This window comes from Poecilia reticulata, linkage group LG5, assembly GCF_000633615.1.
Source record: "Poecilia reticulata strain Guanapo linkage group LG5, Guppy_female_1.0+MT, whole genome shotgun sequence".
Taxonomy (NCBI): domain Eukaryota; kingdom Metazoa; phylum Chordata; class Actinopteri; order Cyprinodontiformes; family Poeciliidae; genus Poecilia; species Poecilia reticulata.
This window is the reverse complement of record NC_024335.1, coordinates 22,861,574-22,872,682: the sequence shown is the minus strand read 5'-3', so window position 1 is coordinate 22,872,682 and position 11,109 is coordinate 22,861,574. Positions and strand designations below refer to the sequence as shown.

The following is an 11,109-nucleotide window of genomic DNA, read 5'->3' as shown; positions in this document are numbered from 1 at the left end:
CTTTTATTTTTAGTCTACACTCTTTCATATGGATGTGGAATCATGATGTTTGCTCTAAGAGGTGCCAAACGAAAATATAGCTTTCTGAGGTATGCAGGCTTGAAAAGCGGCTTACAGTTATGTTCTTGAGAATTTGGAGCTTTTACTTAATCAAAATTTAAGTTCAATGTGTCTCAATACATTTCAAAGTTAGTTGTAGTCTGATGTAAAACATTACATGTTTTCTTTTTGCTTTTTTTGGACAGGAAGCGGAGACAGCAGGGAGCCTGGAGGTAGCATACGTTTACAACCTTAGGAAACAGAAAACGGGTTTGAAATCATAAAGGCCAAAGAACAAACTGGTTCTGGTAAACTGTGAAGAGTGAGATATGCCAGGAAGTTATTTATGATGCCATGTAAGAATAATAACATTGGACTTTGCTTTATTTTTATGTTCTCTTTTTTGTAGATGTAATAAGAAGCGCCTCAGGAATGTGTAGTATTGAAATTTTAATATATGATACCAGGATGTAATTTACTTTTGTATAAAATATTTTGTTTTATATTTTGAATTTATTTAAGTAATGCAGGCACTAAATAAACAGAACAGAACACAAGTTTTCAAAGTCAAATGCAGAGGGCTTTATTACATGATAGTATATGGGAGATACAAAATTTCAAGTAACCAAGAAGGTGTTTTGCTTTTTCTCATGTTCACAAGTCAGATGTAGTTGCAGCTACAGCCTTTTCTTGGTCATACACTGGATGTACCTGAAACCCTGAGGTGTGTTAGTCTGAACAGCTGTAAAAATCATTATTAAAAACAGTGCTGAAAAGGAAGAATAAGGAAGTGAAACCTTATTTAATGGTTTATGATTTCCTCACATTTCTTTGTTTTTCTTTCTTTTTTTTTGTCCCCACTACCTTCTACAAACAAGAACCCACATGCCATCTTTCTGACACCATTGACACAATAAACACACTAAACTGGGCCCCACCCAGTATTAAAACATTAGAGAAACCCACAACTATGTCTTGTGAAACAAAGTAAATAAAAGAGCATTGGAAACCACATGAAAGTGTAACTAAGATGTAGAGATGCACCGAGAAATCAGCTGGTGATCAAAATTCAGCTTGGTTGGCCCTGACCTGTGACCTTCTAGTTGAATGAACAAAATTGTATTTGTTTACGATCAGCAAACATACCATACCTGAGTGCTACCAAATTGCTCTTACAACAGCAGTTTTTGGTGCAGAGGCTGTTACTGAGGGAAGACTAGTTATTTTCTGTTTCAGTTAGGGTTATTGAAATTAAGCAATATGACACCCCGAAGGTTTAAAAAAAAAAAAAAGAGTTTTCAATTGATTTTTTTTTCAGTGGTAAATGCCTTGCACTCAGTGTTGCTGCTTACAAAAGACAACTAGACTTCGCCGGCTTCTTGTCATTTCATTCTTTTTTATCCAAGCTTCTCGTGAATGAAATATTGTCATCTGCATTTTTCAACTCGGTCCAGCTTTGGGGACATGGCAAAGGAATTAGGAAAGGGGCAGATTGACAAACTTTCAGATATCTCAGAAATCTGGATGTTTTACAGCAGAAATAGACTATGTTAGCTTTTTAAAGTTTAAACCTCTATCTGTCATGGAAAAGGAGGAACTGAGAAATATTGACAGTCTTTTGAAAATCTCAGAATTCAGGTAAGAATCTACGCTTGGGAATACAAGCAGAGATGGGTGTTTACAACTGCTAATGCTAATCATGCTAATTGCTAACATTAGATGAGAGACAACTTAAAATCTGAATTCCTGTCATTTTGTCTGCAAAATTAAAAACACTGCTTACACTACAGAGACATTTCTGTCTGAGATGTTGCTCCTCATAACTAATGACAAGAAACCTGCTGATATTTCTTCAACAGAAAGGAACTAAAATTGGTTTTGGTCGGTCAAAGCTTTACAAAAACAACAAATCCCAGATTGGTGCATCTCTAGTAGTGTGTTAAAAATAGAACAACAATTTGTTTTACACAGTGATAATCCATCAAAGGCAAAATAACCAATGGCAACAGCTGGAACCAATCCTCTCTCCGGATTGGTCCATAAGAGGGCAGAGATTAAAAGTGAAGATGTGTGTGTCAGAGGTTATTTATCTCTGTGTGTTAGGATGAACGCACAAAAGGAAAGTTAAAGCAGACGTCTACTTAAAGGTGAACTGCACAAAATCACAACACTTCAGTACATTTTTTAAGTGAATGGTTTAATGATAAAAATGGGTTCTGTGCTTCCACAACATACATGACTGTCTATCGCCATCTGGAGGGGATTAGTCAGAAAGGTGGGTGGGGCACAGAGGAAATTACTTGGCATTAGCAGAGCTGCTGAGCATCTTTCGGATGGCCTGTGCGATGGCATCACGGTCTATCCCATAGATCTTCAGGAGCTCATGAGGTTTGCCACTTCTGGGAACGTGGGACACAGCCAAGCGGTGCAGAGTAAACCCAGACTCGTTGACCATTGCTGAGGATACTGCCTCCCCCAGACCACCTGTTACAGAACGGTTTAGTCCATTGGAGAAAAAAATTCTGCACACTCTTACAGTAAGAAATAAAATCGCTTCATGCCAAGTGAAAACAGTTAGAATCAACAATTTCACCTGATGTAGAACATAAAAAAGCTGCTAAACATTCTTCATCAAGTACACTACAGCCCTGTGCTTTTATCCTATGAAGAGCTGTGCAAAGCAGACTGTGCTATCTAGGTCACGCTCGGCCCCACAGGCACATGCTCAGTTAAGGAAACCTGACAGCGCTCTGCCTCTCTTTCTTTAACATTTACAAAACATACAACGGCTCCACTACCTTCCCTCCGACAGGCGCACACAACAAAGCATCGTCAGCCAATAGGTCAATGCCAGCACAGCATGCTTGTGTCACTGAGCCAATGGAAACGTGCCACCGCAACACAGTAACACATGGACCAATGGCAGAGCTCTGAAGCCACACTATGCTAAGACGCTTTTGGCTACCAGGCTGGTGGCGCTCATATAAAATGCAGGAGCAGTGTGGCGTGAGTAACGATTTCTGAAACCTACCTTCGTAGTAATGGTCTTCGACGGTGAGGATCCTTCCCCTGGTGACGCGTGCATGGTCGATGATGGTTTTAATGTCCAGCGGTTTGATTGTGAAGGGATCAATCACTCTTACAGAGATCCTCTCTGGAAGACGAGTTTCATGGACCAAAACAATCCGTAAGCATAGCAATTATTTGACAAGTACAATTAGTAGAGAAAGCTAAAGATTATACGTTAATTCTGTGGCTTTTTCTGCAGTGTTTCACACACAAGATGGCGATGGACATCTTTTTTATGGCTATTAAATTATGGCCAGTCCTTTTTTTTTAGCCCAGGAAAATAAAACAGTTTAAATTCTTTCAAATTTCCCATCAATATTTAGCCTAAGAAAAGATATTCAAAGTAGAGTTTTGTTTGCCCTTTTGACCACAACCACCTTAAACATCAAGGGACATCTGGATGAGGTCAACTTTCACATTTCAGGCACACTTCAAGGTTGTCCAGATGTGTCTGTTCAGTTAAATTGTGCTCGGTACTGTATTTCTTATTGTCTTGTACCTTTCTTGAGATGCTCAGCAGCTGCAATGGCTTCGTGCACAATCACTCCAGCTGCAACCACAGTGACTTGATCCTCTTTGCCTTGGAACACCACCTGTCAAAGACATTTTAAGTTGCTATGTTTTATGTTCTTTTTATGTTTACCTATGGAGCAGTTCATTTTTGCTAGTAGGATAATAGTCACTCACCTTTGCCTGTCCAACATGGAAATCTTCATTGCTATTGTAGATGATGGCATTGTCTTGGCGGCTGGTTCGAATGTAGCAAATGCCCTTATTAAAGAGAATAATCAAGAAAAACATGATGATAAGGACATTTTTGCTTTACGTAAGGGTTTTAGTACTCCTACGGAGAAACCATTCCTACCTTTGTGGTTGCAGCCAGTTCCACAGCCTTTTCTGTGGTGACACCATCACTGGGGTAGAAGATTGTAGCATTAGGCAGGGCCCTGAACATAGCCATGTCCTCCAGAGCCATCAGAGAGGGGCCTTCCTCTCCTGTCAGAGGGCAAAATTATTATAATCTATACAATGCATCCAACAGCAAGGCAAATTAGTTTCTTGGCGAGTTGTTGCATGCAGGAGAAAAAAGGTCATACTGGATGCAGGGTACCTGGACTAACAAAGGGATACTTGGTTCCCTGCTGACAGCTTCCAGTGCAGACACAAAAGGAGAAAGAGGGTAGGATTGAGTTAGGACTGAAAGACCAGTGGGGGGGGGGGGGAACCACAAGGAAGCCACAACATAAGAGTGGAAGAAAAATAATAACTGGAGAGTCTTTAAAATTTTTCTTTATTTTTCCTAAATTTACTATTATTACAGTGAGTGCAAAGCATAATCTGAGAAGCCAAAGGCTGTGAAGTGTGAATGTTTAAAAGTGGATTTCGTGATGGGATATCTGACTGGTAAACATGGGTTATTATTATTATTATTAACAATCTACTAACCAGTGGACAGACCACAGTGGGAGCCACACAAGTTGATGTTGCTTTCTGAAATCACTGCCATGCGAATCTGATCATAGGCACGCGTAAAAAAGGAGGCAAGGGTGCTGGCAAATACAACGTTCCTCTCGCGGGCAGCGCATCCCATGGCAACACTGACCTGCAAAAAAAAATGCTTCTTATTATGTATATAGGTGTAATATTCCTGTGTCAAGGGAGACAGACGTGGGTCAAACAAACTTGACCCAAAAAAATACATTCCTGAGAATTCAATATTTCTCACAAAAACCTTCCCCCAAAAGTCTCTTTGAACCAAAGACCAGTTCATCTTAGAGTTAGTGAGAGTAGCTTTCCAAAAATCTCTGCAGCTTATTTTGCCATATGGGGTGAATCAGTGACATACCTCATTTTATGAATAATTTCCTTTGTTCTTCTTACCGTAGCACCATAAATATGTTTTGTCAAAAGTAACATATGGTATCAGAATTTTTTTTTACTGTTTTATTGTAAACTCTAGTATATAAAATTACATCAGATTATCATTCTCACATAGCCTATTACATTTTAACGTTTCTCCTGTATTCAGCCAGATGGTTCCGTCCTCTGTACTGATTAATATTTTACTTGTGAATACACTTGTCATGGCGGTTTATCGTCACATGCATGCACGCATGACCTACATTAGAGATGACTGCTGGAGCCACAGAGTCAGTCTGATTATCTCTATGTTACAATTTAATGAAAGAATTAAATGAAGAAAAAGAAAGGTGTTTTCTAACCAGGATGATTAGGATTTGTTGAATTCAGCATAAAAAGGAAGGTTAAAACCGCTTAGGAGCCACAATAAAAGACATGCTAAGTGCAATCTCTTCTGTGTTTGTAAAACATTCCACCAGATAATCTCATATTAAGAACACAACACTGAAAGTATCAAAAAAATATAACAGAAAATTAAGCTCTCTGGTTTAGTGAACATTTTTATATGTATTCATTTGGGGATCGTACCATGTTCTGCTGAGCAATGTAGCACTCAACAAAGCGGTTTGGATGTTCATTCTTGAAGATCTCAGAGCAGGTGAGATTATTGGTGTCTCCATCAAGGACCACAACACGTTCGTTGTAGCGACCCAACTTGGCCAGTGCCACTCCATATGCCTTGCGAGTGGCAATCTGTAAAGAAAAGGAAAAAAAAAAATCATAATCCAGCCATCAGTTTTGATCAAGAACACCAGTATAACATTGTGTTGCAGTTATTAATTTGTAGGTGTCACCTGGAGTCAACCTAACTATGACTAAGTCACAACTTGAATTAAAAAAAAGACTTTCATCACAAAGCTAATGCTCATATACATGTCACTTTTAAAGAAAGTTTGTTTCTGAGAACAACTTTTAGATAATGTATATTTTCAGCAATTATTTATCCTCACAGAAAGAGATAATTGTGGATAGGTTTAAATACATAAACAATTGATAATGCAAAGAGAACTCTTAAGGATTTTATGGCACAAATAACAATTGTAATTTTTCAGCAGTAAAATTCTGAAATACTTGTTGTACATAGCTCCACCAAAGAAATATAACCTTAACTTTAAGCTTTGACTCCCCAACTTTTAGTGTGATGACTGTGATTGCTAATATTTAAGCAATGTCCTTGAACAAAAAACCATGAAGCACAGAGAACATAATTACCTGTTAAAAATATTTCCCCAAGGCAAAACCACCCAAATATGTCAGAACTAATCTTTTTAAGCCATTTCTCCTGAAGGAAACCCACAGAAAATATGTCGGAATCAATCGTTTTTTTTTGCAATTTTTAAAATTTTTAAAGCTTTGACTTAAACCTTTAAATGTCTATTTTTCTATCTACTAGCAGCGGCCATCCGAAGTAAGATATTCCGTTGCAGCTGCGATAATTTTGGCATTTGTTGAATATTATTTTTAATAAACTTAACAATTATAATAAATTATGCAATTACATAATTATTGAAGCAACATTTTTCTGTATTTCACAAAAAGTCCTACACAAAAAATGTAATTGTTTCCTAACTTCCGACGTGTAACAATTGCCTGTTCTTTTTTTAATGTTTAATTGATTATCTTTGCTCCACTTTTAGATTACGTAAATGTCTTTTCATAAAATAACATTAAAATGACAATTATTTCACTGAGCAGTGCATAAAGTAGGACTTGGGCTTAGAAAGGTTGTCTGTCATTTTTTAAAAACATTAAAGCTGCAGTAAATGTTGTTAGATTAACTAAGTGGCCTTTAAAAAAGGAGTATAAACATCCAAACCTGTTGGCACATTACATGTACATAAATAGTGGTACAAATTTAAACAGACATTATGTATTTAATTTGTTATGCATTAGCATAGTTAGCAAGCTATAACCCAAATGCTAATTCTTTATATTTATGCTCTAATGTGTTAGCATGAGGCACAACTTAAGAAACACAAACTTGAAATTGATGTGAGACGTGGTGATTAACTTGAGATTTAACAGCAAGAATTTTGTTAACAGACATAAAAAGGTGAATTGAATCTGCATTTGTGCAAATTTGACGAACTTTTTCTCCAGGCTTGTAGTTCGGTGCACTTGGCATGCGGATGTTCCTCAGGCTAACAGGAGGGGAGTCCTCTATGGGAGCCGGGGGGTAAAGGTGCTTGCTGGTGTTCATAATCCGACTCTGCAGATCCTTCATAACCATCTCAGCCATGTCTTTAGGCAAAGCTTTGGCATGCCAGCCCAGCTTATCCTCTGCAGCTGAAACAGCACACATAAAACATACAGACATGTTTAGTTATGTCACTTGGAGCTGATAATGGACTTTGTGAGGTTTTGTATTTTATGAAAGAAGTGAGCCATCCATTTGCAGATGAGGAAGGTCAAACTGTTACCTGGAATCCCTTTGCCTTTGATGGTTTTAGCAATAATTGCAGTGGGTTGGTGACGTGGTTGGCTCAAAGCCTTGCAAAGCTCTTCAACACTGTGACCATCCACAATAATGGCGTGCCAGCTAAACTCAAACACACAGATGGGTCTCAAAATAAAATCATGCACATCATTATTTATATTATGGATAACATGAAAATGTCAGTGTTGTGATTACTTTAACAAATTCTATCATATTTACTTCTACTCTGACTATTTCTACTCATGCTGAATTATCAATGTTCACTATACCCGAAAGCCTCACAGCGCTTCTGGTATTTCTCTACATGATGCTGCAGGGGTGCAGGGTCACTTTGGCCCAAGCGGTTGACATCCATGATGGCCACCAAGTTGTCAAGCTGATAGTAGGAGGCAAACGACATGGCTTCCCAGACAGAGCCCTCCGACATCTCACCATCCCCCAGCAGGCAGTACACACGGTAACTGAGGTGGATAACAAAACGAGGGGATTTCGTCAGCATCCTTGTGTGTGGAATATATATTTGGTTCTGTTTGTTTCTCTGATCAACATTTTCCACTCGGACTGGATTTCTGTTCAGGATCTGAGCTGTGGCTTTATTATCAAACCCATTTCTAAAATAAAATTAATCTGTGCAAGTAGACAAAGAATCAATTTTCTTTAGAAAATATTTCTGCTTAGGTAGATGTACTGGCTGATATAAACAAACATGAAAAGATGAACATCTGATTTTAAGCCCCCTTTCAAATAATGGTTTTCTCGCGAAGAGAAGCAAGAACCAGATATAATCAGAATTTGACTCTACAGTTAAATGTGCTTGGGTGGTTAAAATAATTGAGATGTGACTGCTGCGCTCTGTGATTATTAGAGCAGAAGAATCGTGAGTGCAGACATGTAGCTGCAGCACACACCCACTGAATGTGGAAATCCTCATGAAAGTGCATAGAAAGGTGCATTTCCTTAAAACCCACATTTTATTTACAGAATCCTTAAGAATAAAAATGTAATTTTATTAGAATATTACACCCTTTCAAAATTTAAGGGTACTATCTTGTGTATTTTTCTGTGACTGTGCATTCATCATGTTAATGTAGCTGGGTAATGAAACATGGTGACAAGTTATGTCGAAAGATATCTTTATTGAGCTTACAGAAAAGTCTAGGGTATTTCCATTAAGCTGTCAGTCAAGACATGATAAGGTGCTGAAGTACCTTAAAATAGTCCCTGAAATTTTTATTCTTCCCTGTTGTCCCGTGTAAATGTTTGTGATGGATTACCTGGACTTATCAAAGTATTTCCCAGTGTAAGCCATTCCACAGGCCACGCCAAGACCCTGCCCCAGTGATCCAGTGGCTACGTCGACAAATTGTTGCCTCTGAAAACACATGAATTATGAATGTCATCAGGAGGTGGGGGCTGTTGATTCATTGGGTGCACTGATCAAGGGTAATCCCTGTAGGTGCAGTGCAGTTTGTGCCCGTTTACCGGAGTTGGGTGTCCCTCCAGGGTCGAGTCAACCTGGCACAAACTGAGCAGATCACTCTCCTTTAGGAAACCAGTTTCAACCCACATGGAGTACAAGGCAGGAGCAGCGTGACCCTGAGAACAGACACAGCAGCAGCTTAGAATGCCAAGACACAAAGATGAAGCAGATTCCTGACCATTCCTGAGAACACTGCAGCTCACCTTGGAAAGGATGAAGCGGTCGTTGTTGAAATTTCTCGGATCTTCGGGGCGGTACTTCATGGTATGGAAGAAAAGGACAGACATGATCTCCGCTACGCTGCAGCATGATGTGGGATGGCTGTACAACAGAGGAGATAAGACTCAGAAAATCCCACAGACTCCAGCTTAGTGCTTTGCCTTTACTCTTTTAATTTCAGGACCAATAGAAAGATTACACATTTCTACGTAATCTGTTTCCTTTAGACAAATACTGCACTAGTTCTGGAGGAAGGTCTTACTGATACATACCATGTGTTCATGTTTTTTTACAGAAATTTAAAAACTTAACATGGGGGAATCTCTTCATGAATTTTAAATGAACGGTGCTCAGACGAGGAACTGTTGGAAATGCAGACATTAATGTCAAAATAAACTTGACTTTCTAAAAACTACAGTTACATTTTTTTGAAGGGCAAAATAAACGGGTAAATGTCAGGTCTGAAAGGTAATCATTATATCCTAAAGAATACACAAAACACGTTTTTTCAGCTCTGTGGAATCCAACATATTTAAGTGACCTGCTAATCTTGAAAAATCTGACTATTGGTTTCAAAGCAAACAACATTCACCAAAAAAAATAACCCCAGTGCACCGACTATTAAAAAACAACATGCTCAACCTGTAGTGATATGTAATTCACGCATTAATGCTCACAGTAATGCATGAACAGAACCACTCCATATTTCCATTGTCAGAATTTTAAAAATCAAATCTACAGTGCAAGGGCTTAATTATAAATTATATTGCAATATATTGTAAATAATATATTGCAGATCACAGGCCATATAAATAAAAAATAAAAATAAAACTTTGAATGTAACCATTTTTTATATCAATAGACCAGAGGAGCACGATCCCAGAACACACTGTTCCTTTGAACCTTTGTGTGCATCATTTGTGTCTTTGTGCGTGCATCTGTGCGGGCATAGCTCAGTCGATTTGCTCAGTCGATTATTTTTCCAAATTGAAATGCATTATTTAAGTTTCTCCCAGGTACGCACGTTTGTGTTGAAACGTCCTAATCCAAGTACCGAGATATCCTTCCCCAGATTTAAAGAACAGGCAATGTTTGTGGCTTGAACTCACCCACTTCCAGCTGCAGTCGTTGCCTTGATGGAGTTGATTCGGAGGCGGTTGGCGATGTTCCTCAGCGCCTGCACTGTCTGCTGGTCAGGTTTGTGGTAATCCTCCATGAAGTCAAAGTGTTAAGTTCCACAGCACCAGAAAAGTGGAAAAGGAATGATGATGAGTTTGTGTGTTTTTGTGTAGGTCTGAGCTTTGCTAGAGCAGCACTTGTGTTTGTATGTGTGAGAGGGACAGAGAGAAAGAGGGAGAGCAGAGAGCAGAGGCTGGATTTTATCCTACAGGGCTTACAGACAAAATGCACAAGGACAGATGCACATACACACCCCACGGACATTCAGACACAGAGGAGGGGGCAGGGTGGTGGTGGTGGTGGTGGAGGGGGCGGGGCGGTGGTGGTGGAGGGTTGAGGGATGGGTGTTGCTGCAAAAATATAATGCCATGTATTCCACTCATTCTATTGGCCGCAGTGACGGTTATGCTGATGGGAGAGGTGTGGTGTTTTAAGCATCTCCGCTTGATCAGATGTGACATTACTGTCTCAACTAATACATCAAAAACGACAGCTGATTACACCTTGCTGTGCACAGACGAAAAGCCACCCATTCTTGTTGCTAAGGCTTAAAAAAACCAGAAAAAAAAAACTAGAAATGCAGATTAAATATTTGAAGTTACAAGAACAAGAAAAAAGGGGTGCCCAGAATAAATTAATGATATATGAGATATATCAGCTATAAGACATTGATGACCCTTTGCAGCAGGGAATTATGTGCTTAAATGCTAAATCTACAAAGTAAAAGAAAAGAGACACATATAAAGCTCAGCTGATTGGATAAATC

The 11,109-nt window shown here is 38.9% G+C and overlaps 1 protein-coding gene across 1 annotated transcript; it reads right to left on the bottom strand.

Moving 5' to 3' along the window:
- Positions 1 to 2,215: 2,215 nt before the first annotated feature.
- On the bottom strand, positions 2,216 to 10,558 carry LOC103465119 (transketolase-like). The gene is made up of 14 exons (XM_008409697.2): positions 10,274 to 10,558; positions 9,149 to 9,266; positions 8,948 to 9,061; positions 8,740 to 8,837; positions 7,735 to 7,926; positions 7,449 to 7,567; positions 7,118 to 7,314; positions 5,557 to 5,721; positions 4,555 to 4,711; positions 3,974 to 4,104; positions 3,796 to 3,879; positions 3,608 to 3,701; positions 3,071 to 3,193; positions 2,216 to 2,523 (listed from the first exon to the last, which is right to left on the bottom strand). Exons 1-14 carry the CDS (start codon positions 10,378 to 10,380, stop codon positions 2,336 to 2,338), a joined length of 1,887 nt encoding a protein of 628 aa, XP_008407919.1. The 5' UTR covers positions 10,381 to 10,558; the 3' UTR covers positions 2,216 to 2,335.
- Positions 10,559 to 11,109: the final 551 nt, after the last annotated feature.

Bases quoted from the DNA above. Each gene is read 5' to 3' on its own strand.
- LOC103465119 (XM_008409697.2), bottom strand. From the start codon at position 10,380: ATGGAGGATTACCACAAACCTGACCAGCAGACAGTGCAGGCGCTGAGG. The intron at 3,880-3,973 runs GTAGGAATGGTT...CTCTTTAATAAG, and splicing joins AACTGGCTGCAACCACAAAG to GGCATTTGCTACATTCGAAC. The intron at 2,524-3,070 runs GTAGGTTTCAGA...GTTCTGTAACAG, and splicing joins CGAAGACCATTACTACGAAG to GTGGTCTGGGGGAGGCAGTA.